Source organism: Podarcis erhardii (assembly GCF_964252035.2).
Source record: "Podarcis erhardii genome assembly, chromosome: 8".
NCBI classification, from domain to species: domain Eukaryota; kingdom Metazoa; phylum Chordata; class Lepidosauria; order Squamata; family Lacertidae; genus Podarcis; species Podarcis erhardii.
Window position 1 is genome coordinate 1478321 of NC_138499.1, and position 27129 is coordinate 1505449.

General features: G+C 48.6%; 1 protein-coding gene and 1 long non-coding RNA gene across 2 annotated transcripts; both read right to left on the reverse strand.

Annotated features, from left to right (window-relative positions):
* Positions 1 to 522: 522 nt before the first annotated feature.
* On the reverse strand, positions 523 to 6777 carry LOC309348996 (fucolectin-like). Its single transcript, XM_081874844.1, has 4 exons — positions 6620 to 6777; positions 5009 to 5094; positions 3416 to 3707; positions 523 to 1627 (listed from the first exon to the last, which is right to left on the reverse strand). Exons 2-4 carry the CDS (start codon positions 5091 to 5093, stop codon positions 1471 to 1473), a joined length of 534 nt encoding a protein of 177 aa, XP_081730970.1. The 5' UTR covers position 5094; positions 6620 to 6777; the 3' UTR covers positions 523 to 1470.
* A 19108-nt stretch (positions 6778 to 25885) lies between these two features.
* On the reverse strand, positions 25886 to 26448 carry LOC309349167. The gene is made up of 2 exons (XR_014159790.1): positions 26306 to 26448; positions 25886 to 26011 (listed from the first exon to the last, which is right to left on the reverse strand). It is a non-coding gene; the product is annotated as an uncharacterized lncRNA (long non-coding RNA).
* Positions 26449 to 27129: the final 681 nt, after the last annotated feature.

Genomic DNA, 27129 nt, shown 5'->3' on the forward strand with positions numbered 1-27129 from the left:
CCCTGTCGGACTGACTCCTCCCTTGGATTTGGGACCGGACCTGGACCGCGTTGCTCGGGTGAACCCCGGGCCCAGCACACATTATAACCTATTTATTCTATTGTTTCCTATTAAGTTCCTGTCTGTTTCACATTTTGTTCATTGGTAGTTGAACCGATATAATCCCAGTAAGAAATGGCCAAACTGGTTCTCTTTCCAAGTTCCAGTTACAGATAGGTAGCCGTGTTGGTCTGCCATAGTCAAAACAAAGAATTCCTTCCAGTAGCACCTTAAAGACCAACTAAGTGTGCATGCACACGAAAGCTCATACCTAGAACTAATTTAGTTGGTCTTTAAGGTGCTACTGGAAGGAATTTTTTGTTTTCTCTTTCCAAGGTTATCTTAGTACTGTCTGTGTGGAACCCATTCTTTTCACAGGAGACGTGGATCAAATGTCGTGGCCAACACCTGATTACTGCACTGATCTGGACCTCAGGTTCCAGGGCACATTCAAGGCAAAGACTTGCACCAGGGTCAAGAAAGTTAACTGAGGGGCGTGTTTTATATGATGCCATGCCAACTTTTACACATGTCACGATCCACAGAAATAAACCACGGAACCTTGAGAATTCTGTACTGAACCATGGGGAAAGGTTCAGACTGGCATACACACACCATACACATGCTTGACACCATCCCTCAGTAAAAAGCCAACAAATTCAATCTCAGGTAGGAGGTATCAGTGGGCAGGTACTTCATCTTCTGTGGACTCTGCATTGGGAATGATGGATCTACACGGTCTGGAGCAGAAATAGGTTACAGCTCATATGGCACAAAAGTTGAATTTTTACACACCTTCAGTACAAGGTTTTTAAGTTCTAGTTAGCCTCCGCCAACCTGGTGCCTGGTGCCAATTATATTGTGCCATAGGGGACCAGGCAGTAGGGCTGCAGACTATGGTAAGGTTACCAGATTTTTTTCAATTAATCCGAGGACACTTTTCAACTTCCTATTAAATAGATGGATTTTGTCAGGGGACTGATTTGTAAATTTGGGGACTGTCCCCAGGATATGGGGACGTCTGGTAACCTTAGAGTATGGGGCTCAACACTATGGCGGGGAAAGACTTCATTCTTGCCGTGAGGGGTTTTCAGCAGTGTCTTGGTCTACGCCAGGCATAGGCAAACTCGGCCCTCCAGATGTTTTGGGACTACAACTCCCATCATCCCTAGCTAATAGCCCCAGTGGTCAGGGATGGTGGGAGTTGTAGTCCCAAAACATCTGGAGGGCTGGGTTTGCCTATGCCTGGTCTACGCTTTGTGGCAGGAGCAAAAGCACAGCCCTTGTTGGTTCTCAGGGCCCTGAGAAGCTGCTGGAGAAGTAGAGGAAAGGGGGCTTGCTGCAAGGAGGACTATGGCGTTGATTGACGCATCCTTGGTCTTTGACAGCCACACACCCTGAACACACCAACACAGAGACTGCTGGTGATCCCTAACGCATCTCTTCTGCTACAGCTCCATAGACATCCACTTCGCACAGCGTCATATAACCATGGCGGGGAAGCTGGATGCTCACATAGCGGCCCCTGAGCCAGTTGCAGTTGAAGCTACTGACGGAGCCCAGTGTGACGTCTGTGACGATCCCACACCTGTAGGGAGAAAAGGAGGGTTAGACACAAGTGTGTTTGTGTATCGGAAGCATTCGCAGTTCTCCACATTTCCACATCAGTTTGTGATCTCTTTTTTTTCTTCAGTCATCACAAAAATTTGTCAGCATTTCCGTGTGAATTTATCCTAAGATCCCCATTTTTGCAAATCAATTTCCCCTAACAGCACGCAGTTTTGTATGTCGTTTTCACTTATCTATCCTTTCGTATGTACACTTTCCCATAGGATGTGCACATTACTCAGCAGGAGAACTAAATTTGTTGCTAAATTTGGAGAAGTGCAAATTCCAAAAGAGGGCTGAGGTTTGGTCTGTGTATTCCCTGAGAGTGCAGACACGGGTGGTGCTGTGGGTTAAATCACAGAGCCTAGGACTTGCTGATCAGAAGGTCAGCGGTTTGAATCCCCACAATGGGGTGAACTCCCATTGCTCAGTGCCAGCTCCTGCCAACCTAGCAGTTCAAAAGCACGTCAAAGTGCAAGTAGATAAATAGGTACTGCTCCGGCGGGAAGGTAAACGGCGCTTCCATGCACTGCTCTGGTTCGCCAGAAACGGCTTAGTCATAGAATCATAGAATCCTAGAGTTGGAAGAGACCACAAGGGCCATCGAGTCCAACCCCCTGCCAAGCAGGAAACACCATCAGAGCACTCCTGACATATGGTTGTCAAGCCTCTGCTTAAAGACCTCCAAAGAAGGAGACTCCACCACACTCCTTGGCAGCAAATTCCACTGTCGAACAGCTCTTACTGTCAGGAAGTTCCTCCTAATGTTTAGGTGGAATCTTCTTTCTTGTAGTTTGGAGCCATTGCTCCGTGTCCGCTTCTCTGGAGCAGCAGAAAACAACCTTTCTCCCTCCTCTATGTGACATCCTTTTATATATTTGAACATGGCTATCATATCACCCCTTAACCTCCTCTTCTCCAGGCTAAACATGCCCAGCTCCCTTAGCCGTTCCTCATAAGGCATCGTTTCCAGGCCTTTGACCATTTTGGTTGCCCTCCTCTGGACACGTTCCAGTTTGTCAGTGTCCTTCTTGAACTGTGGTGCCCAGAACTGGACACAGTACTCCAGGTGAGGTCTGACCAGAGCAGAATACAGTGGCACTATTACTTCCCTTGATCTAGATGCTATACTCCTAGTGATGCAGCCCAGAATTGCATTGGCTTTTTTAGCTGCCGCGTCACACTGTTGGCTCATGTCAAGTTTGTGGTCAACCAAGACTCCTAGATCCACATGATCCGGAAGCTGCACGCCGGCTTCCTCGGCCAATAAAGCGAGATGAGCGCCGCAACCTCCCTCAACTGCAACTTCCACCTGAAGCTGGATTGGGTGACTCCTGTGGACCAATCAGACTGCTGCATTCTCGATCCTATTGTTCTAGGACCAATCAGACTGCTGCATTCTCAACCCTATTGTTCTAGGACCAATCAGACTGCTGCATTCTGAATCCTATTGTTCTAGGACCAATCAGACTGCTGCATTCTGGACCCTATTGTTCTAGGACCAATCAGACTGCTGCATTCTGAATCCTATTGTTCTAGGACCAATCAGACTGCAGCCTTTTGGATCCTATTCAATTCAGTACCTAACAGGGTGCTTTCACTGTGGTCTGCACACAGCACCTGCCTCTTTCCTACTTTCTTCCCTGTTATCACAAATACAAGAGGAGACTAAGAAGTAGCCCCTCCCCGCCAGTGTTCCTGAAGTGTTCTCTGAACCTGAGATCATTCAGGTTCAGGGACCAAGGGATGGTTGGCAGCTGGAACTTACAAAGCGTTGGATTTTCCATGGTCCACGATGGTGTTCCCCACACGGACCTCAGCTCCCAGCAGCCTCTCGCCACAGCAGTCGCCGCGGTTTTTCACCAAGACAGCTGCGATGGCGTACTCTGAGTCTAGATCCACCAGCCACCAGGGGTTCTTCTCAGCGTTGGTGTGGGTGCAGGAGCCCTGGTGGAAGTCCCCAGCATAGAACCCATCCACAGCTTTGTCTGCCGATCCATGGATCGTATGTGGATATACCGAGGACTGATAAGCTCGTCGTCCTTTGGCCAGGTTCAGTACTAGAGTCACATGAGGAGGAAAAGAGGGGAAGAGGAATGCTTGTGGTTCGTTTGCTTACCGTATTTTTCGCTCTATAAGACGCACTTCCCCCTCCTAAAAAGTAAGGGGAATGTGTGTGCGTCTTATGGAGCGAATGCAGACGGGAGGCTCTGCTCAGTGCTCCCTTTAAAGAGCCGCGTGGAGCGTGTGTGCGGCTCTTGGGGGCTTTTCCCCGAGGAGGGAGAAGGGCAGCCCGTCATTCCCTTCTTGGGGAAAAGCCCCCAAGAGCCGCACACACTATCCGTGCACTCTTTAAAGGAAGCGTGGTTCTTGGGGGATCCTTCATCCCGCTGCCTGGGAGAGGCTGCGCATGGCTATCCCATAAGCCAGGACAGCAAGCAGGATCGCTCCACAGTGATCCTGCTTGCTGTCCTGGCTTCTGACTTAGCGCGCGGCTCTTGCAGGAGGTGGGGGAAGGGACAGAGCACACAGTTCTGTCCCTTCCCCCACCTCCCGCAAAAGCCCCCAAGAGCCGCGCTCCCTTTAAAGAGCCGCACACACGCTCCACGCGGCTCGCGAAAGGGAGCGCTGAGCACAGCCTGGGATGCCTACAGGCTCTGCTCAGCACTCCCTTTAAAGAATATTTTTTTCCCTGCATTCCCCCTCTAAAAAGTAGGTGCGTCTTATGGAGCGAAAAATACGGCACTTAGAATCATAGAACTGTAGAGTTGGAAGGAACCGGGAGATCATCTGGTCCAGTGGTCCCATGGCCCCCCTGGGTGCCTTGAAGGATGGTGGGGGGGGCCGCGGGCAAGACTGGCCTCTGTCCCTCTTTCCTTCCCTCTCGCATCTCTGCCCCCCAAAGGCTTGCACAGCTGTTTGTTTTGGCAGCCCTGGCTACAAGCTCTCCAGGTGAATGGTGTCTCTGGGGCTGTTCAGGGGGTGCTGGTTACCAGAAGCAGAGCTGGCCTCAGAGTAAGCAAGCAAGCAAGCAAGCAAGCAAGCGGACAAGGCAGCCCAGCCAGCCAGTCCGCCAGCCCTTGCTGTTGGGAATGGGCAGACAAGTCTCAGGCCCCTGTGGGGCAGTGTGAGGAGGCAGCTCTCGAGGCATCCACAAAGCAATGCAGCTTTTGGGTTTTGCAATGGATTGTTGGGAAATTGGCAAACCTGCGTAATGGGTTGAGGTGACTCCCGGGTAATTGCCTTATCATAACCATGTGTCAAAATGTCAACATATAGCCTGTGCAAGAGGGAGAGGAAAGGAACTCCACATCTAGGCTTTGATTTGGCCCAGAGACATCCCTGCTTCCCCAGTTCTTACCTGTAGGTATTGATTTGTAGCTCTGGGACTGTCCCGTCTCTACCAGGAGTGTCAGGGCCAGCAGGAGAGTCCAGAAGTTGACCATCCTGCAGTTGGGAGAGACGGTGTGTATCTAATCCAAAATGCGGCAGCCAGACTAGTGACCAGGAGCGGCCGCTGAGACCATATAACACTGGTCCTAAAAGACCTACATTGGCTCCCAGGACATTTCTGGGCACAGTTCAAAGCATTGGTGCCAAACTTTAAGGCCCTAAATGGCCTTGGCCCAGTAGACCTGAAGGAGCATCTCCATCCCCACTGTTCTGCCCGGACGCTGAGGTCCAGCGCTGAGGGGCTTCTGGCGGTTCCCTCGCTGCAAAAAGCGAAGTTACAGGGAACCAGGCAGAGGGCCTTCTCGGTGGTGGCGCCCACCCTGTGGAATGCCCTCTCAAGGAAATAAACAACTACCTGACTTTTAGAAGACATCTGAAGGCAGCCCTGTTTAGGGAAGTTTTTAATGTGTGATGTTTTATCATGTTTTTAATATTCCGTTGGGAGCCACCCAGAGTGGCTAGGGAAACCCAGCCAGATGGGCGGGGTAGAAATAATAAAATTATTATTATTATGCACATGAGAGAGGGATGGCTTGCTGGAGCCATGGGGTCTGGCTCCCGCTGAACAGCATGGGGGACACAGGAGCACTGGAAGGTGTCTTACACAAGCTCTGGTACGATTGCTCCATCTAGCTCAGCATTGTCTACACAGACTCCAGGATTCCAGAATATAGGCCTCTCCCAGCTGGGAATCGGACCCCAGACCATCTGGTCAAAGCATTGCATGCTCTATCACTGAATCCTAGAACCATAGGATTGTAGAGTTGGAAGGGCCCCTGCAGGTCATCTAGCTATGGCTCTTCCCCCAAAGAGTAAAATATGAAATGAAATAGTGGGGTGGGGTGTGCCCCTGAAGGCTGCCATGCAAGAGAAGACATTAGAAGCAAGAGCTTGTACTGTCTCTGAAGTAACCAGTAGAGTTTCAGTTGGAGTAATTCAAGACCCGGAGAACCAGACTGAGAAGGGTTTGGAGCAGGATGGGTAACCTGTGATGCTTTCGTTGGATGCCAACTGCCACTAGCCGCAGGTAGCCTAGCCAATGGCCAGGAGGTCTCTGCAAGGAGAGGGGAACGGGCAGTTAGAAGGCCACGAGGCCGGCAAAGACTGCTCTGGGTTGAGGCAGGACCAGAAGCAGAGTGTTGAACCCAGAGCAGTCTTTGCCAGCCTGGTGGCCTTCAGCTACTTTGGGCTACAGCTCTCCTCAGCCCCATGAAGAGGATGAGAGTTGTCCTCTGAAACATCTAGAGGCCATGAAGTTGGCAAAGGCTGAACCAGAGGCAGGCCAAGACTGAGGAAGGGAAACCACTAGGCTGAGCTTCCCAGCATCTCTACACTACAGCTTTAAGTCAGTTTCAATCTTTCTCATTAATTAACTGTTATGGGAACTTAAGTTCTCCAAGAGTTTAAATGTGCTTCCAAGAAACTGAGGGAAGGCTCACTTTCAGACTAATATAAGGCACTGGGCTCTCTTTTCTGGGGTTCAGGTATTATGTGCAAGAAGTTCCCCTCCTCAACTTACCTTGACCCTGTTTCTTGGGACCAGCAGAAGTCTTTGTGTCCTTCTTGAAGAGTTGGCAAGCTCGGCTTCTTTCTTCTGTGCTTCTAGCTGAATCCTGGACCTTCTCTTGAGCAGCTCTGCTTGTTTTGTACCCTTCCAAGCCAATCAGAAAGATGCTGAGGACTGAAACTGAGGTCCAGCATTTGCCCTCCCATCTATTGCTTTAATTCTGCTTTTGGGTGTTGACACTTTGGGTGAAGTTGCACAACTCCTCACCATTTGATGCATCAACTTCAGCTCTGTCTGGTATTCCGCCTCTTTCCTAAATTGGTGGTGGCTCAATTTAGGAAACATCGCACACTAAAAACTTCCCTGAACAGGGTTGGTCAAGTGCAGCTCACCCATGGTGACCTCCTGGAGACTCTTGACCCGAGGAAAAAAGAGCCAGAGGGGGAAAGGGGTTTGTGCTGGTCACCAGGCGAGGCTCGCCTTTGGGCTGGTGATTTTCAGGCACCCCACTTGTCCCTTTACCCCAGGATGACAAGGAACCATGTAATGCCTTAAGAGAGAATATTATGAAAATGATTTATAGGTGGTACATGACCCCAGTCAAGCTTGCAAAAATATATCATTTGCCCGATAACAAATGTTGGAAATGTAAGGAGACTGAAGGTACATTCTTTCACCTTTGGTGGACATGCCCAAAGATTAAAGCTTTCTGGGAGATGATCTATAATGAAATGAAAAAAGTATTCAAGTATACCTTCTTGAAAAAACCAGAGGCCTTTCTTCTGGGCATGGTTGGCCAATTGGTGCCAAAGAAGGACAAAACTTTCTTTATGTATGCGACAACTGCAGCAAGAATTCTCATCGCAAAATATTGGAAGACACAAGATTTACCCACTCTGGAAGAATGGCAGATGAAGATGATCGATTACATGGGATTGGCAGAAATGACCGGCAGAATCCGAGACCAGGGAAAAGAGTCGGCGGAAGAGGACTGGAGGAAATTTAAAGACTATTTACAGAAATATTGCAAAATTAATGAATGTTAGAATGATGTTGGACTGAAATTAAGTGGTTACCAGCTGTAATGCAAAGGTTGAGTAATAAGCTAAAATAATTTATATTAAGTTACAATAAGAATTTGCTGAAATAAGACCTGAACTGGAATGCAAAAGGGGGAGGTCCGAGATATAAGGTAATGGAAATAAGTGATGGGAATTATATTTGTTTTGTTTTGTTTTAATTGTGTATTTTTGGTATTTTTGTATTTTTTTACTGTGTATTACTTGTTTTTTGTGGTTTTTATGTTTGTATTAAATTGGAAACTTTAATAAATATTTTTTTTAAAAAAAAAGGATGACAAGGAACCATTAAGGAGTCCTCTTTGGGTTCAATCCGCCAACCAGCTACACATCCACCCAACAGTTACCTCATTCAACCCACATTTTACCAGCTTCCTCGCAAGAATATCATGGAGGACTTTGTCAAAAGAACTTACTGAAATCAAGATACGCTATGTCCACAGCATTCCCCTGATCTACCAAGCTTGTTACTCCATAAAAAAAAGAAAGAAATTGGGTTCATCTGACATGACTTATCTTTGAGAAACCTATGCTGGGTCTTAGTAATCACAGCATCCTTTTCTAAGTTCTCATAGACTGACTAATGAATTATCTGTTCTCGGACCTTTCCTGGTGTCAATGTCAAGCTCACTGGTGGGTAGTGATTTATGTGTGGAAATAAACCAGATGGAGGTACCCATCTGTTCTATGGCACAGAGCAACTGCATTCCTGCATTGCAGTTGGACTAAATGACCCCTCAACTCTACAATTCTTTGATTATGCTAATCATGGTTCTTAACTGGTCAGCCAAAGCCATTGCCTGACAAGCAGATTGGTTTGCAAGCCTGTTCTTATACATTCCACCCACACAGATGCAGCTTCCAGACTGACCCTGCTAAACCTACATCATATACCTAAACTGACCAGGGCTACCAAGGCCCTGTTGTTGTTGATTCGTTTAGACATGTCCGACTCTTCATGACCCCCTGGACCAGAGCACGCCAGGCACTCCTGTCTTCCACTGCCTCCCGCAGTTTGGTCAAACTCATGCTGGTAGCTTTGAGAACACTGTCCAACCTTCTCGTCCTCTGTCATCCCCTTCTCCTTGCGCCCTCCATCTTTCCCAACATCAGGGTCTTTCCCAGGGAGTCTTCTCTTCTCTTCCAAAGTCCTGGAGCCTCAGCTTCAGGATCTGTCCTTCCAGTGAGCACTCAGGGCTGATTTCCTTACCAAGGCCCTAGTCCCTAGCAAATTCTGAGCAAAAGTTATTGTTAAGTTGTGGGTTGACGTAGCAGACGACACAGCGATTTCTCCAAAGCAGCTCTTTATTTCGTAAGCTGGAACAGAACTGACTGCAAACAGCTCAGCCGGCCTGCTTTTATAGGCAGCCGGCTGTCAACATTGTAACAACAACAGCCCAGAGTTCCTGCCTAAAATAACTGACGCGGACCTGAGGGAAAACTATCGACAGACCTGAGTGAAAACTATATACAGTATCCCCCTGCTGGCCCAGGGTGAAACTTCACTACATAACACCCCTCCCCACCGAGATAAGGCGTTAGTTACAATCGTAATGGTTTCCTTATATACAGCACTACGCGTAATGGTTCAATTAGGCACAAAAGCATATCGGTTACATTTCTCATACTTAGACCAACAGTGATACCTGTCCAACAACATAGTCCTTTAAATAAGTTGGGCGCTTGGGAACTCTGCCAGACCGCCGGGGACTGGTAGCCAAGTCCGGAGGGCCACACAGTTCTTGCTGAGGCTGTGGTGCGACCCTAGGTGGCGTTGGAACCAAATCCCCTGGATCCGCTGCTGTGGGTGAAGCCTCCGCAAGTGGAGTGGTCTGAGTCTGTGGTAAGTCTGGCAGACCCTCTGAAGCGGCTTGGTTCGGCTCCACGCTGGCAGTTTGCGAGGGAGGTGTAGGTGGGGCCTCGCCATCTGTACGTGTCTCTTCTGGAGCCGCAAGCGCAGTTGGGGGCACCTCGGTAGTGTCCAAGTCCCCAACCCTGCGCCTAAGCTGGTCTATGTGCCGTCGCCACAAGCGTCCGTCTTCGAGTGCCACCTGGTACAAGCGAGGTCCAGTGACTCCCACTACTGTGGCTGGCACCCAAGGAATGTCCCCCACATAGTTCCGGGCAAAGACCTGGTTTCCTGGGACAAATGACCGTGGCGCGTTGGCACAGCCTGGGGGTTCAGCCACGGCAAAGTCCGGGTGTAGCCGGTCGAGCGGTGACCTGAGGCGGCGGCCCATAAGCAGTTCAGCAGGACTCCTCCCTGTGGCCGCATGAGGGGTGATGTGTTGCACGAACAAGTATTCGGCGACCCGCTCATGCCAGTCTCCCCGGTCCAGGCGCGCCAGTGCCTCTTTTGCTGAGCGCACCATTCTTTCCGCTTGCCCGTTGCTGGATGGATGAAAGGGTGCCGTTAGGGCATGGCGGATGCCCAGTCCCAAAAGATACCGCTCAAACGTGCCTGACGTGAACTGTGGTCCGTTGTCAGAGACAAGGACATCAGGACACCCATGCGTTGCAAACAGGCCTCGCAGCACCCGGATGACAGCTTCGGTAGTGGTGGAGGGCATCAGGGCGACCTCCAGCCATTTGGAATAGGCGTCCACCACTACCATAAAGGTCCGGCCGTGAAAGGGGCCAGCCAGATCGATGTGCACCCTCGACCAGGGTGTCTTTGGCGTCTCCCAGGTGTGTCCCTTAGCTGCCGGTGGTGCAGGCCTCGACTCTTGGCACGCTTGACAGGCGGACACCCAGGCAGTGATGGCATCGTCCATATTAGGCCACCAGACGTAACACCGAGCCAACGCCTTCATTTTGACAATTCCCGGGTGGCCAACGTGCAGAGCCTCCAGGACGCGCTGACGGAGTCCCTGGGGAATCACGACGCGGTCTCCCCACAGCAGACAGCCGCGATGAGCTGAGAGTTCATGTTGTCTGGTTGCGAAGGGCTGGAACTCCGATGCAAAAGGCCCTTGTGGCCACCCCCTCCACACCCAGTTGAGCACCCGGCTGATGGTGCGATCCTGGGCAGACGCGGAGGCCACAGTGGCAGCTGATACAGGCGCTGCCGGAAGATCCTCAATCAGAAGGAGCGATGAAGCTGGAGCCGGGTCTTCCACAAATGCTGGAAGAGGGCAACGGCTGAGGGCGTCGGCATGGCCCATCGATTTCCCCGGGCGATGGATGAGCCGGTAGTGGTAGGCAGCCAGGAAAACAGTCCATCGCAGCATGCGTGGCGAGAGGACCGGTGGAGTTGGACGATCACCGGCGAGGAGGCCCAGGAGTGGCTTGTGGTCAGTGATGAGGTCAAAAGTCCTGCCATAGAGGTATTCATGGAACCTCTTCACTCCAGCCACAAGTGCCAATGCCTCCTTGTCGAGCTGGCTGTAATTCCGTTCCGTCAGAGATAGTGTCCTGGAAAAGTAGGCGAGTGGTGCTTCTCTTCCATCTGGAAAACGGTGACTAAGGACAGCACCGATGCCAAAAGGTGAGGCGTCGCAGGCAAGGACCAGCGGCCTGGATTCACTGTACTGTACCAGCACACTGTCTGATGAAAGGAGAGCCTTAACCGCGTTGAAGGCCGCCGTCTCCCGATGACCCCAGGCCCAAGGCGTCTTTGTACTAAGGAGTCGGTGAAGAGGCTCAGCCACTGTGGCTTTGTGGGGCAGGAACATGTTATAAAAGTTCAGCAGCCCCAGGAATGCCTGCAACTCCGTCTTGTTCTTTGGGGTGGGGGCCTGCTGGATAGCGCGGATCTTGGATGTGGTCGGGTGAAGGCCGGAGGCATCGATAAGATAGCCCAGGAACTCTACCTGTGGAACGGCGATCTGGCACTTCTCCTTCTTTACCTTGAGCCCGGCCTCTTGGAACCTGGTCAGCACGGCACGGAGGCGCTCGAACAGCTGCTGGTGTGAGTCTGCAGACACCAAGACGTCATCAAAATATGGTACCACGCCCGGAAGCCCTTGCAGGAGACGCTCCATAAGGCTTTGGAAAATGCCAGGAGCCACACTCACCCCGAACTGCAACCGGCGGCAACGGAATGCCCCCCGGTGGGTGACGATCGTCTGGGCTTCAGCAGTGGCATCATCGACGGGCAGTTGTTGATAGGCTTGGGCAAGGTCCAGCTTAGCGAAGACCTTACCCTCACCCAGGGAATGCAGCAGGTGTTGGACAACAGGAACCGGATAAGCGTGCTGCTGAAGTGCCTTGTTGATCGTGCACTTGTAGTCAGCGCAGATTCTCACCGACCCATCTGGCTTGACAGGCGTGACGATGGGGGTTTCCCACTTGGCGTGGTCAACCGGCTCCAAAACTCCTTGGGCGATCAGTTTGTCCAGTTGTTCGTCCACCTTAGCCTTGAGAGCAAAGGGAACCCGGCGTGGCTTTAGCTTGATGGGGGCGACTTGTGGATCAAGGCTAAAGGAGATGGGCGTACCTGTATATTGCCCCAAGGTGCCGTCAAAAACCTCGGCAAAGTCTTTGACCAGACCCTCAGTCTCTGCGTTAGAGATGCAGTTGATGCCGGTGACTTCCAGGCCGAGGGCATCAAACCAGTCTAGCCCTAGGAGGCTTGGCCGCTGACCTTCGACCACCACCAACCGGAGCAGGCCCGAAAAATCCTTGAAGGCAATCCGGAACCGGCCAACGCCTACCACGGGAATGTCATTTCCCTGGTAGTCTCTCAGGTGTACGCGGTGAGAGTCGAGTTGCCTTTTGGACACTCTGGGTACCAGTCTTTTGATGGTGCTCCACGACACGATTGACAGGGCAGACCCGGTGTCGATCTCCATGTCACATGGAGCTCCTTCAATGAGCACCGTGACGTTCAGCTTGCGTCGCGTAGGCGAGTCGGTTTGGCCAATCGTGGTTCCAGACAGGCAGTGGCAGTTGGTGAGAGCGAAACAACTTTCCTTGGCAGACTGGAGTGAAGGCTTGGACTTGCGAGTCGATGAAGGGGGGGTGTCAGACGGAGCCGATCGGCAGACCTTAGCGATGTGGCCCCTTCTGGAACACTTCCTACAGATGGCGTCTCTGAATCGACACTTGGCACGGGAATGGTTGCCTCCGCAGCCGGCACATTCCGGTTGGCCCTTGGACTTCTGTTGGAACTTCCTGTGCTCCCGCTTTGTCTGGTGCACGTCATCACCTTCACTGGAGGATGCCTCATCACTGCTGGCCTCTTCATGATGCACCGGAACTGGCTCCCTAGCAAGACGCGGGCTGCTGCACTTGCGGATCTCCTGGGCGGAGAGTTCAGCAGCTTCTGAGGCCACAGCCTCCTCAATGGCTTTCTGCAGCGTGAGGTCTGGCTTGGCGAGGAGACGCCGTTGCAGATGGATGTCCCGGACCCCGCAGACGATTCGATCCATCAGGGCATCGTCTGAGTCTCGGAACTCACAGTGCATTGCAGCCTGTCGCAGGGCGGTGGTGTAGTTGTTGATTGACTCCCCCTCTGCCTGGTTCCGGTGATAGAACGCATGGCAGGCAGCAATCTTGGACGGCTTTGGTGCGTAGTGGTTGCGGAGCTTCTCTTGGATCGTGTCCCATGGTGTTGCCTGGACTGCTTCAGGCGCAACCAATGCTCGGGCCGTCTCAAACACCTCAGGCCCACAGAGGCTGAGGAATAGGCCCCGCTTACGATCCTTTGATACTGCTGTCAGCTCGTTGGCTTGGAGGTAGCAGTCGAACCGAGCGAGGTAGGAGTCCCATGATTCAGAGGCTGGCGCAAACGGCGGTAGAGGTACAAGTGAAGCCATGATTCCGATGCCGGCGTGAAGGGCGATGGATGGAACACAGTGCTCTAGCCAGAACAGTCAGCTCTGAATTGGTTCTGTCCAGTGATTTCGCTCAGTGATTTCGCTCTGTGATTCAGCTCAGTGATTCAGCTCAGTTCAGAGGCTGGCCGCATCTGGCTGTGCTCTGATGTCCATCGATCCCATCCTCGTCGCCAGTGTTAAGTTGTGGGTTGACGTAGCAGACGACACAGCGATTTCTCCAAAGCAGCTCTTTATTTCGTAAGCTGGAACAGAACTGCCTGCAAACAGCTCAGCCGGCCTGCTTTTATAGGCAGCCGGCTGTCAACATTGTAACAACAACAGCCCAGAGTTCCCGCCTAAAATAACTGACGCGGACCTGAGGGAAAACTATCGACAGACCTGAGTGAAAACTATATACAGTATCCCCCTGCTGGCCCAGGGTGAAACTTCACTACATAACAGTTATCATGATTCCCAGTGGGCAAAACTGACACCTTGTGCTTTGGGGGTGGGGCAGGGGGAGACATTTCCATTCTTATTTAAAAAGTTCAACACTGAAGTCTTACACAAGGCGAGTGTTTGCCCAAGTAAGCCTTGCACACCACTGATAAACAGGTCTTGAGCAATACCTCTGCAATCATCAAAAACCCCAAAAGACTCAGGACAAATTAAAGAAAGTTCAGGCGAAGTAGCATGATTTCGGCAGCCCTGGGGGGGGTGTGTGCCCTTGGTGGGGGCCACGTTTGCAAACATCCAGTTCTCCCCTCCTGGTGCTAAAATCCTGCTTGCTGGCTCCCCACAGGCAACTCTTCAGCCCCTTTGACAACAGGATGCTGGACTAGATGGGCCCGATCCAGCAAGCTGTTATGACCATCCCATAGAGAAAGAGGACTCAAGTGTTTACCATCAGAAGAGCAGCTTCTAGGTCATTGGTTTGGGGAGAAATAGGAGGTCTCCCTGTATGTGTGTTGGGGGAAAAGACATGATTTGGGTTTGTGTCTGACCCACAGCAGACAAGCTCCCTTCTTGCAGCTCTTCCCAACACCTGGCAGTTCAGGCTTGCAGCTCTGGGAATCCCCTTCCAGGAGTGCCTGGACCAGCTGCCAAGTCCAGGTGAGTCACCTCCTGCCAGGAGGAAGGGGGTCGTGCTGGAGCCATGGGGGTCTGCCTCCCTCTTAGCATCAGGAGCAGTAAGAAGATGGGAAAGGTGGGCTCAGAGCCAGCCAGGAATGCTGAGAGGAGGCCTTCAGAAGAATCAAGAGCCCTGTTGGCCAGAGAGCTCTATGCGCTTCCTCAAATGGCCGTGGCGGGGGAACATGGGTGGCGCAAAAGCGTTCCTGTTCAGTATATATACTGTATTTTTCGCCCTATAGGACGCACTTTTTCCCCTCCAAAAATGAAGGGGAAATCTGGGTGCGTCCTATGGGGTGAATGCAGGCTTTCGCTGAAGCTTGGAGAGCAAGAGGGGTTGGTGCGCACCGACCCCTCTCACTCTCCAGGCTTCAGGAACACATCAGCAGCCTAGGCAGCCCTGCGGGAGTTCCCGCAGGGCTGTCTAGGCTGCGGATAGCAGCCTGCCGCCCGGTGTGAGGGGCGCCCTGAAGCACCAGGCAGACATCTGCAGCGTGGGGAGCCCTGCAGGAGTTCCCCGCAGGGCTCCCCTCAGTGCGGAGAGCAGCCTGCCACCCGGGGCGTCCTGATGCAGAGCACCCCTCACGCCGGGCAGACATCGGCCAGCCCCACAAGCTCAGGGGACAGCAGGGAGGCGCAGCGCCGCCATCCCACTGTTCCTCGACCTGGTTCGGTTTCCCCAACCTGGTTTTGGGGGGGAAATAAAGGAAATTTCCCCCCTTTATTCCCCCCCCAAAAAACTAGGTGCATCCTATGGGACGGAGCGTCCTATGGGATGAAAAATACGGTATATATACACACACACACATACATTTTTATTGGGGGTTTTTAAACATCATTTCCAACAACCATATAACTTAACTTCTTATCTTATACAATATCATAGAATCATAGAATCATAGAATCATAGAGTTGGAAGAGACCACAAGGGCCATGGAGTCCAACCCCCTGCCAAGCAGGAAACACCATCAGAGCACTCCTGACATATGGTTGTCAAGCCTCTGCTTAAAGACCTCCAAAGAAGGAGACTCCACCACACTCCTTGGCAGCAAATTCCACTGTCGAACAGCTCTTACTGTCAGGAAGTTCCTCCTAATGTTTAGGTGGAATCTTCTTTCTTGTAGTTTGGAGCCATTGCTCCGTGTCCGCTTCTCTGGAGCAGCAGAAAACAACCTTTCTCCCTCCTCTATGTGACATCCTTTTATATATTTGAACATGGCTATCATATCACCCCTTAACCTCCTCTTCTCCAGGCTAAACATGCCCAGCTATTCTAGACTTCCGTCAACTCTGATGATTTTTCATTCTTTATCACTTATTCTGCATTTCTTAATTTCTCTGTTACTCTTAATTATCATTAACTAATAACTCTCCTCGTAGTCTTTCTTGCAATATTCCAAATCGTCCTCCGTACAGAACTTATTGCAGTCCTACTAGCGTGATCTGTTCATTACAATTACGTTTCAAATAGTTCACATATTTACTCCACTCTTCTAAGAATCTCTGGTCTCGCAGGTTTCAAACCTTTCCTGTTAATTTATCTAATTCTGCATAGTCCATGTGTTCCTGTTCAGTCCTTGTCAGCATGGAAATGGAGTGAGCAGGAGAGAGAAAGAGAGTGGTGGAAAATTACAAAAAAATTGCAATGCTTGCATTAGCATGCTAATGTTACACCTCAAAGAATATTCAGTTTTCAAAAGTCAGCCTGCAAGAGGAAGTTTGGGGAAGTCAGTGTGGTGTGGCAGCTGTGTGATTAAATCTGTGGTTCGGTGACCATTGAAATGGGGAACCTGGAAACAAAGGCAAAAGGTTGAAAGGCGGGCAGGAGACCGCTCAGAGAGCATGGCGCTGGTTAGAAACTGCTGCTGCTGAGAAGATAAGAGGGGGAAGAATGAATAAACACGGAGCCAGTGTAACTGCAGACATGTTCCACGTGGACTGTCCTCCTTTGGAGGCTTCTAAGCAGAGATCTGATGGGCATCTGCCATAGATGTTTTACTTGAGATGACCCAACTCCCAAATTCTAGGAAATGAATGATTTGAATTTTATGCACTTGGGGTCTCTTGCCTGAACCGTGAGGTTGGCAGGGCAGCATTCCTGATCTGAAGCTCCCTGCTTGGCTGAGCGACTGTCAGAGATGTCCAAAGGGGCAGCTGCTCTGTGATGTTGGACTGAAAATAAGTGGTACTAGCAACAAAAGTTAAAAAGAGTATTCAAAAATGAATTAAAAAGTTGGTGAAATTATAGGGTTACAATATGTGAAGATTTAGAGTTAAGATAAATGAAAGAGGGTAAGGATTTGCTAATTTGAATATTTTAATTGGGAATACAAAAAGGGGAGGTGTGAGGAAGTCAAAGAAACAAGGTAATGAGTTCAAAGTTATAAAAAATGGATTTGTTTTAACTATTTATTTTCTATTTTTTATTTTTCTCATTTTTTGTATCTTGTATTTCTGTTTGAGAGTTTTCTTTTGTTTCTTGTTTTACTATGCTTTTTTGTATTTTTGATTCTGTAAAATTTTAATAAATATTACTTAAAAAAGAAAAAGAAAGGTGCAGCTGCTCTGGCCAAGGGAGCTGAGGACTCTGGACCCAAGAGAAAATTGTGGGTCGTCTTATACACGGATACAATCTCTCTCCCCCCCCCCATTTTCTCAATTTGGAGTCCCCCAAAATACGTGGGGGCGTGTTATACATGAAAAAATATGGTAAACGCGAGGGCAGGAAGGTGAATTAAGGCAGTCTGTACTACAAATCTAATTCACATTCAGACTTGTTTATTTACCCTGAGACCTTTTTACATGACTTCAGAAAAAAATACTTCACAGTAGCTGAAATATACTCGGAGTCGAGTGTGGATTTCATTCTCTTTATTCAGCTCATAGTAGTGAGGAGGAATGGAAGTTTCCCCGAAATGTCTGCTTTATATACATTATTTACACAATGGGCCCCACATGATTGGCTAATTCCGGGATTCTCCTGTAGGCCAATCAGGTTGCGGATTCACTTCCACCCGGATTTGGATTGGGTGGCTCCTGCGGACCAATCAGGTTGCATTTTGGATCCTATTCAACTCAGTACATAACAGTAGCCAACTAGGTTTTACTCAGAGCTCTCATTTAAATTAATAGACATAACTTAGGGTGCAGCACACTTTTGCTTGACCCATATTTTGATTGCATTTTGTATCAATTAATATCCCCGGTCCGAGAGCTTTTCTTGGTTCAGCAGCTAGTAATTTTTCAAGGAAACTTGTGGAGTATTTATTATTTTATTTTATTCTTTAGAGCCTTAAAGCGCAAGCCTTTACTACTGAGAAATAAGTCTCACTGAGTTCAATAGGGCTTACTCACTGGTATGCGCCTGATCATTATCACATTTTCTTCTTCTTCATCATCATCTACTACTACTACTACTACAATATGTGTGTGAGAGGGTACCAAACTGAGTTTTTGACCCGGGTGAAAGAAAGCCTGGTTTCACCCCTGCAGAAGGGGAGGGTCATCCTGGGGGTGCCCCGGGACAGCCAGAAAAGTAAGGGGGAAGCTGCGGGCAGGGAAAGGGAAGCAGCAGGAGGGGACAGTGGCTCAGTATCAAACCACAATTATCAGCTGGTCAACATGTGTCAGGTCAGGCATAGTGTCAAGGAGAAATGTGTACATAGCTATTCCCCATATATTCAGTCAACGTTTTCCAGCCTTCTTCAAACGTGTGTTCTTCTTGTTCTCTTCTTCTATATGTTAAGTTGACAGAATAGACTTAACATACGGAACATGCATTTCCCAGACACAAGGACTGTTCACCTAGACCACATCTGAACGCTCCCCTTCGCACACGCAGACACACGCCATCCCAGGAAGAATGTCTGGGGACGCATTCGCTCACCAGCCGCTCTCCATTCATAAACACACACAAACACACCAGCTTCACGCCATGAATCTCCACACAGCTTCTGTCAACTGACATCCAAAGGAGACCTTCAGCCAGCTGACATCTGCAGCACCTTCTGGCACCCACCGAATCCAGGAATTTGTCCAGTCTTCTTTTAAAGCCATCTGGTTCTCTATCCTTTCTCACCCTGCCTTTCTATCCCTAGCCCTCCAGCTTTTCCTCTCAGCGATCCATGTCTGCTTGTGAAATCACAGAAACTTTGACTTCACCGTAGCCATTACACTTTGACATCATCGTAGCCATTGGCAACAACTAGAGAAACACCTGCAAACCCCCCCCCCATTGGGAGGGGGCAAGAAAGAACACACTTTAAACATGTTTGCATTTAGAAACTTAGCATTGCATTTGTTTTATATGAAACCAGTCAGACACAGTTTTGCTTTTTTTAAAAAAAGGCATTTATTTAGGAATATAAACTTCCTTGCTTCAGTCCTGCTGTTCTCTTCATTACTTTCACGATCGGTCTTGGGGAAAACCTCACCGGCTTCCTGGAAGGCAAACAACACGTTGAGTGGGATGGCCTGTTGGTTTCTGCTCTCTTCACTGTGCAGCGAAGTGCTTGTCACAAGACAATGTTTACATTCCACAGTCAGAGTTACTGTTGGGTTTTCCCATGGGAAAGGGAGACTGGATGTGACGTACACTGGTTTCCTGTTTTTCACTGTTCTTTGCAGTTCAGTGTGTGCTTTAGAGGAGAGAGGATGCTTTTCTCTGCTCCGGCAGAGGCAAGATGTTTTTTTCTGTAACATACCAGCTTTGAAGTGTAAATAAAGCAATATACAGTATGTAGCACGTACTCCTCATCCTTCCGCTGTGCACGGGACTACTGCTTATCAACAACATTTGGTTATGGGCCCAGAAAAACGCAGTCATCTTAAGAATGGGCTCCAGAAGTCGAATCGGAGTGCCGGCAAAGGATCGGAATGCAGGGGGACAGATCGGAACGGAATCTGCTCTGCGCGTCAAGATGATTGATGAGGTATGTGCTACTGCTCCGGGCAGCCTGCCAGCTTCTAATTAATGGCTTTATGGCTGGACTTTGAACTTTTAAGGCAGTTTTGCCGGGCTGGGGAAATCGAAAGTAACTTTTAAAAGTGCTCTTGGAGTAAAGCAGCTGCAGAAGTGACGCAGCATGGATATAAGGCAGCATAGAGAAAGCACTTTAGAACTTTCCTTTTGAACTTGCCTTTGGAATAAGGTTTGAAGCAGCTGCAGTTAAGCAGAATGGCACAGGCTCACAGAGGCTGTTTTGAACTTGCCTTTGGAATGAAGCAGCACAGACACAGCTTGTATAAAGCAGCATGATTTAAAGCAGCAGAGATGACACAGAAGGCTAATGCCAGAGTCATGATGGCTAGCTGCAGAAGGCTGGCTGAGGCAAGTGGGGAATTTGTTACCACTGATCAGCCAAATGCTCAACTCACAGTAGCCTGTGATACTGCCATGATTCAGAGTCAAGCAGACCGGCGGGGTGCTAGCTGCATGGGCAAGGGAGAGACTTCACAGTCGTCATCCCATAGTGCAGTGGAACCACCAGATGGCGCCAAAGCTTTGAAGGCAGTGAAATGCTACTCGTGTGGACGTCTAGGCCATATGAAAAGGGAATGCAAGTATCCCAGGGCCAAGACAGAGCAGCGCAGTGGAAGCTCATCGCGTGGAAGAGGCCAGAGCAAAGGCAAAGGTCCAGTGTCCAGGACAACGCAGCCCAAGGCAATGGTCTCACGCTTCACTCCAAAAGATGCAGAGGTCCAGAAGACGTCTAGATCTTTCTTCGTTGTTGATTCAGCGGCAACGCATCACATGTGCAACGATAAGCGACTGTTCGTGTCTTTTACACCGCAGGAAGGTGCAATTCACCAGGCGGATGACCACACAATCCCCAGTAAAGGCTACGGAACTGTTGTTCTTCACAGTTTGGACTTATCGATACAGAATGTGCTGTATGTGCCGGATGCCAAACATAATCTGCTCAGCGTTGGACAGCTGAATGAGCGGAATATTGACGTTTCCTTTAAGAACAAAAGGTGCATCATCACAAAGAAAAATGATTATGTATTGTATGCTGAATATGTTGATCGTTTATATGTTTTGTATTATGATGATGTTGTGCAGGATGACACTTGTTGCATTGCAGGTTCTAACAAAAGTTTGCATGCAGAATGTATTCACGATTTTCATCGAAAACTTGGTCATTTGCATTTTGAGGCAGTATCTAAGATGCCTGCCTTGGTTGAAGGTATGACTATTAAACCCTGCAGGTACCACATGAAGTGCAAGGCATGCGCAGCAAACAAGGTAAAAATGGCTGCGAAAGGTAAGGTGTCTAGTAGGCAAGCTACAGAACCATACCAAATTGTTCATGCTGATTTGGTTGGACCACTAGCGCCCTCTTTGGGAGGAAACAGGTACTTCATGGTTCTCATTGATGCATTTTCCAGGTATATTTATGTGTACAATCTCAAGCAGAAATCAGAGGCTTTTCCTAGGTTCAAGGAATTCTGTGCTTGGTTGGAAAATGTGCATGGTAAGAAGGTAAAAACTCTTTTCAGTGATCGCGGGGGAGAATTCACTTCTCAGCAGTTTGAAGCTTTTCTGACTGAGAAAGGAATTCAACACGATTTGTCTAGTCCTCGCTCGCCATGGCAGAATGGACTTGCGGAACGAGCAAATCAGACATTGCTTCAAGGGTTAAAAACCTTGCTGCATGATGCTAATCTTCCAGAGAGTTATTGGGCCGAAGCTCTCTCATGTTTCACTTACAGTTATAATCGCAGGTTATCTTCAGCGATTGGTTGTACCCCGTATGAGAAGATGTTTGGCAAGAAGCCATACATCAAACACATGAAAATTTTTGGTTCTGACATGTGGGTTCACTCACCACAAAACTCCAAGTTAGACAAGCGTGGATTGCATGGTATCTTTCTAGGTTATCAGAAAGGTTCTTACAGAATAATGATGACTGACTCAAAGGCAATTAAGCTCACAAGAAGTGTTGAGTACAATGCCAAGTGGGGGGAGAATGTGGGAATTTTCCAATGTTATCCTGATGACAGTGATGAGACTGAGGATAGTCAAAAGCAACCACACCAACCCACACCCACTGATGAAGGTTCTGATTCTGAGTCTGAAACTGAATCGGGTGATTCAGAGGATTTCAAGAGTGCGAAAGCCTCTATGCGACCCTCTGAAAGCTCTGATCAAGAATTGGAGGAACCATTGTTCACAATAGGTCACTTTTCTCCCAAGAAGGAAGAGGAGAGTGTTGAAGACCTACGGCTAATTCGCAGGTCACAAAGAGCCACAAAAGGCAGACCTCCAAAGAGATTTGCTGATGAATTTGCTAAGATAGCAGTAACAGCTGTTAAAAGCTCCAAGAAGGTATTTGAACCTTCAAGTTTCCAAGAAATCCAGGATTTGGATTCAAAGGAAGCTGAGCCATGGTTAAATGCCATGAAGGCTGAGCTTGATTCCTTGGAAAGGAACAAAACATGGGACCTAGTTCCAGTAGTTCCAGGAATGAAACTGCTTGGAAGCAAATGGGTCTTCAAAGCGAAGACTGATCAAAATGGCAAGATAGTCAGACACAAAGCCAGATTGGTAGCCAGAGGTTTTGCACAGGTACCAGGTGAAGACTATCACGAGACCTACTCATCCACAGTGAGGTATGAGAGCATTAGGCTTATGCTCAAGCTAGCTGCAGAGGAAAATCTACACATTAGTCACCATGATGTAAATACAGCTTTTCTGTACGGATCTCTAGATGAATCACTTTATATGCTTCCACCTGATGGCGTACAGGTAAAACAGGGATTTGTTTGTGCTCTGAAGAAGTCCCTTTATGGTCTCAAACAAAGTGCAAGGTGTTGGCACACAAAACTCACTGAAGTATTGTTTTCTCTAGGTTTTAAGCAAGGGAAAGCTGATCCATGTGTATTTGTCAAAGAGGAGGGGCAAAAGAAACTGTATTGTTTGTTTTATGTTGATGATCTTTTATTCTTTTGGAAAGATGTCACAATGTACAATAACGCCCTAGCTCAACTGAAAGAGCACTTTGACATGAAAGATCTTGGTGAGGTAAACAACTACCTATCTCTAGAAATAGAGAGAGATCAAGATGGTAACATTCTGGTACACCAGTCACGGAAAATTGCTGATGTGTTAAGCAAACTAAACCTGATGGATGCTAACCCTGTGGACACACCGATGACAACAGGTTATCAGGTAGATGACACTGAAGAAGCATTTTCTGACACTACACTGTACAGAAGTGTGCTAGGCAAGCTAAACTTCATTGCCAGATGTTCAAGACCAGACATTGCTGTTAGCTGTAATTTGCTAAGCAGACAAGTCAACAATCCTACTGTTAAGGATTGGAAAGCTCTGAAACGCATAGCGCGGTATTTGAAAGGCACTATGCATTACAGACTGAGATTTAACAATAAGAAGTCTGGTGGTCTTGAGATATTTGCAGATGCAAGTTTTGGAAGTGACACTACAGACAGGAAAAGTACGTCTGGAGTTTGCTATATGTACAATCAGGGTCTATTTGATTGGTCATGCAAGAAGCAAACAACAGTTAGCTTAAGTACTTGTGAAGCTGAACTGAACGCACTGTCTTATTCACTTAAAGATTGTGAATGGTTGTTACAATTGTGCAAAGACATGAAAATTCCTGTCAAATGTCCAATCCAGGTTTACCAGGACAACAAAGCATGTTTGGCTTTGCTGAATTCTGAAGGTTGTAAGCAAAGCACGAAGCACTTGCAATTGAAGTTGCAACATGCTAGGGAACGTATTCAGAAGGGACTCGTAACGGTGTCCTATATGCCAGGTAATGAAATTCCTGCTGATGTATTGTCCAAGATTGTATCAAGGGATCAACACTGTACCTATGTGCAGAAGTTGGGTTTGTACTGATATTGTACGAACACGCTGCCCAGTGATGTTCACAGAAAGGGGGAGGATGTTGGTTTCTGCTCTCTTCACTGTGCAGCGAAGTGCTTGTCACAAGACAATGTTTACATTCCACAGTCAGAGTTACTGTTGGGTTTTCCCATGGGAAAGGGAGACTGGATGTGACGTACACTGGTTTCCTGTTTTTCACTGTTCTTGGCAGTTCAGTGTGTGCTTTAGAGGAGAGAGGATGCTTTTCTCTGCTCCGGCAGAGGCAAGATGTTTTCTGTAACATACCAGCTTTGAAGTGTAAATAAAGCAACATACAGTATGTAGCACGTACTCCTCATCCTTCCGCTGTGCACGGGACTACTGCTTATCAACAAAATGGCCTCCGTCCAGCAGCCTCAGCCAGACCCTCCACTGGCTGCTGCCTGGTAACTTCACCCCCGACGTCCTGGTCAACTTCCGCTGGTTTCTGCCCATGAATATCCACTGGTTCCATTCACCCTGCGCCCAGAGGATGGCATCTGCCACCCCCTGAGCACGTATTTCCCAGCCACAACACTACTTACCTGGACCACGTCCGAATGCTCCCATACACACACACAGACACACAACATTCGCAACCTCCCATTTGCACTCGCAAACACGCCATCTGCCATCCCGTGAAGAATGTCTGTGGACGCATTCACTCACCAGCTGCTCTGCATTCACACACACACACACACACACACACACAAACAAACACACACACACACACACACACACACACACACACACACCCAGCTTCAAGTCATGAATCTCCACACAGCTTCTGCCAACTGACTTCCAAAGGTGACCTTCAGCCAGCTGACATCTGCAGCACCTTAGGCCACCCGCTGGCTTCTGACTGCAAACTCCACCAGCCACCAACACCTGTCATCTTCTGCCAGGTGTGTTACCAGACACCAGACAACTTCTGACTGTGGAAATTAGCTGCCTTCAAGCTGCGATCCCACCCAGCAAGCGAACTTGCCTTCTCCCTGTTCCTCAGCATCCCATTGTGTGATGAGTGCCTCTTTCCTCCTGCCATTTTGCCTCCCCGAGGAAGGAGACCCCCCCAGAGCTGCTGCCCACTGAGGTCTGGGCTGGGAAGAGGGAGAGGCCACCTTTATAGCCAGGCAACTGACAGGTGCCTTTGTGACATCATAGACAGCCCCCAGCCAATGGGAGAAGCTGTGGACGCGTCACCATAACCTCTTTGGGCATCACAACTGGGGCGGCACCTCAGCAGTGACTTATTTCTTTGTCTGTTGGTTATTAAAAACACTGATAGCCCCCCCCCCAAAGCTCAGATGGTCCAGCTGCTCAGGGTGTTGTCACGCCCACCCCACTGGGAACCCGACACGTGCTCCTGGGACAAATCCTGCCACTCACACCTCATCCTGGTTGGCGCCGTGGGGTGCAGGGCAGAGAGGGGCCCCCAAAGAGTGTGAGGAGCTCCCACCTGGCACTGCCCACCAGTGGGGACAGGAAAGAGGGAGGTAGTGCTCAGCAGAAGCCGTGACCCACAGGAACATGTATTTATGCCCTAGTGTGGACACAGCTGTCGTGCATGTCGGGTAAGTTATATATATATAACTTACCTGAGAGTCGAGAGTGGATTTCATGTTCTTTATTCAGCTCATAGTGGTGAGGAGGAATGGAAGTTCCCCCAAAATGTCTGCTTTATATACATTATTTACACAATGGGCCCCATGTGATTGGCTAATTCGGGGATTCTCCTGTAGGCCAATCAGGTTGCGGATTCACTTCCACCTGGAGCTGGATTGGGTGGCTCCTGTGGACCAATCCGACTGCTGCATTCTGGATCCTATTGTTCTAGGACCAACAGACTGCTGCATTTTGAATCCTTTCAACTCAGTACATAACAGTACCCTTTTCAATGCATGCTGAAAATTTTTAACTTTTTTTAAACAAACCAGCCCAGATATTTCAAACACTTGTGTGTTTTCATCTAGTTTTTAGTTTTGCTGGTTTTATGCTTGAATATTTTTTAAAAATGGGGGGCTTTGCAGTTTTAAAATCTTTTTGTTTTCTTTGTCAACTGCTTTGTGGGGGTTTTTTTTTACAATTTAGTGGTGCATAAATGTTATGAAATAAATCAATAAATATTCTGTCTTAAAATATTGCAGTTGCTTTTACCCTGGCCTCATTTGGAGTGAGAAACCCTTTTCTTTTCTGCTTTTCTTTTTATAGGAAGTGATAAATGCTGAGTTCATGCAGCGCTCAGAGACGGTGGCCCAATTTCTTCTGAAAACGACTGAAATATACACAGGTATTGGGAAATTGCTGGTTCTATCGCTCCTTTACGTTTCGGGGTATTCAAGAACACACACACATTGCACAGAATAACACAGCGGGTGTCTCATCTGGAGATTCCTCTCTCTTTCTGGATAGTATTAACAAAACTCCACAAAGCTCTCATACACAGATTTATTGAAGATAATCAAGGCAGATGTAGAAATATTGCTCACATTCCGATAGGCTGTTCTATGGTCCTGAATGAAGATGGCTCGAAGCTTCTCATGAAGTTCTCTGTGGAGCTCTGTAAGGAGCTGTTAAGTTGTGGGCGAACATATCAGACGACACAGCGATTCTTCAAACAGCTTTCCTTTATTCTAAGGCCAGAACTGAACTGAAGGCCACAGTCAGCCTGCTTATATCGAGCTCCAGTACCTTGTTACTGTTACAACTTTCTAAAACTATCCAATCACTGAACGTCACTTTCGATCCTTCATTTGCATGCTAACTATCCAATCACTGAACATCACTTTCGACCTTTCATTTGCATAACTATCTACAGTATCCCCCTGCTGGCCCAGGGTGAGAACTTCAGTACATAACAGGAGCGATCCCGCTTGCTGTCCTGGCTTCTGGCTTAGCACGTGGCTCCACCTCCCACAAATGCCCCCAAGAGCCACACACACACTCTGCACACTCTTTAAAGGGAGCGCGGCTCTTGGGGGAGCCTTAGCCGTGTGCAGCCTCTCCAGGGCAGGGGATGAAGGCTCCCCTTGCCTGCGAGAGGCTGTGTGCATTTATCCCACTGCAAAGCAATCCCGCTTGCTGTCCTGGCTTATGGGATTCCGAATTTTTAAATTTCTGTTTTCCTCTTCCAGAAACTAGGTGAATCTTATGGACTGTTGCGTCTTATAGAGCGAAAAATACGGTATATCAACTTTTCTCAACTGGCACGTTGAGTGAGCTCTGCCCTATTGCCATAGCTATAATAAATGCTGGGTCCCTAAATCTGGACGCTGGACTTGGAAATAGTTTCCTTGGTTCTGTAGTTTATTCAAAAAGTGGTTGTTCCGGCTTGATGGGAGAGGAAATGGAAAAAATAGACAAAGGTTATTTATGTATGCTACGACTGCTACTAGAACCTTGTTAGCCCAAAAATGGAAAATACAGGAACTAGCAACAGTGGAGGAGTGGCAGACTGAGATGGTCAAATTAGCGGAATTAGCAAAACTGACGTATAGGATCTGCAACCAGGAGGAAACAAAGTTCCGAAGAGCGTGGAGTAAATTTGTGGAGTATATAAGTAATAACTGTAGAAGTCTGAAGACTCTAGTAGGACTGAAATAAATCTTATGACGTGGTTGGGAAATTATTAAGAAACTGTGGAAAGGTAATTGGAGTAGGAGAACCTGCTGGAGGGAG

Bases quoted from the DNA above. Each gene is read 5' to 3' on its own strand.
- LOC309348996 (XM_081874844.1), bottom strand. From the start codon at position 5,093: ATGGTCAACTTCTGGACTCTCCTGCTGGCCCTGACACTCCTGGTAGAG. The intron at 3,708-5,008 runs GTAAGAACTGGG...ATGTGACTCTAG, and splicing joins CTACAAATCAATACCTACAG to TACTGAACCTGGCCAAAGGA. The intron at 1,628-3,415 runs GTAAGTTCCAGC...TTCTCCCTACAG, and splicing joins CATGGAAAATCCAACGCTTT to GTGTGGGATCGTCACAGACG.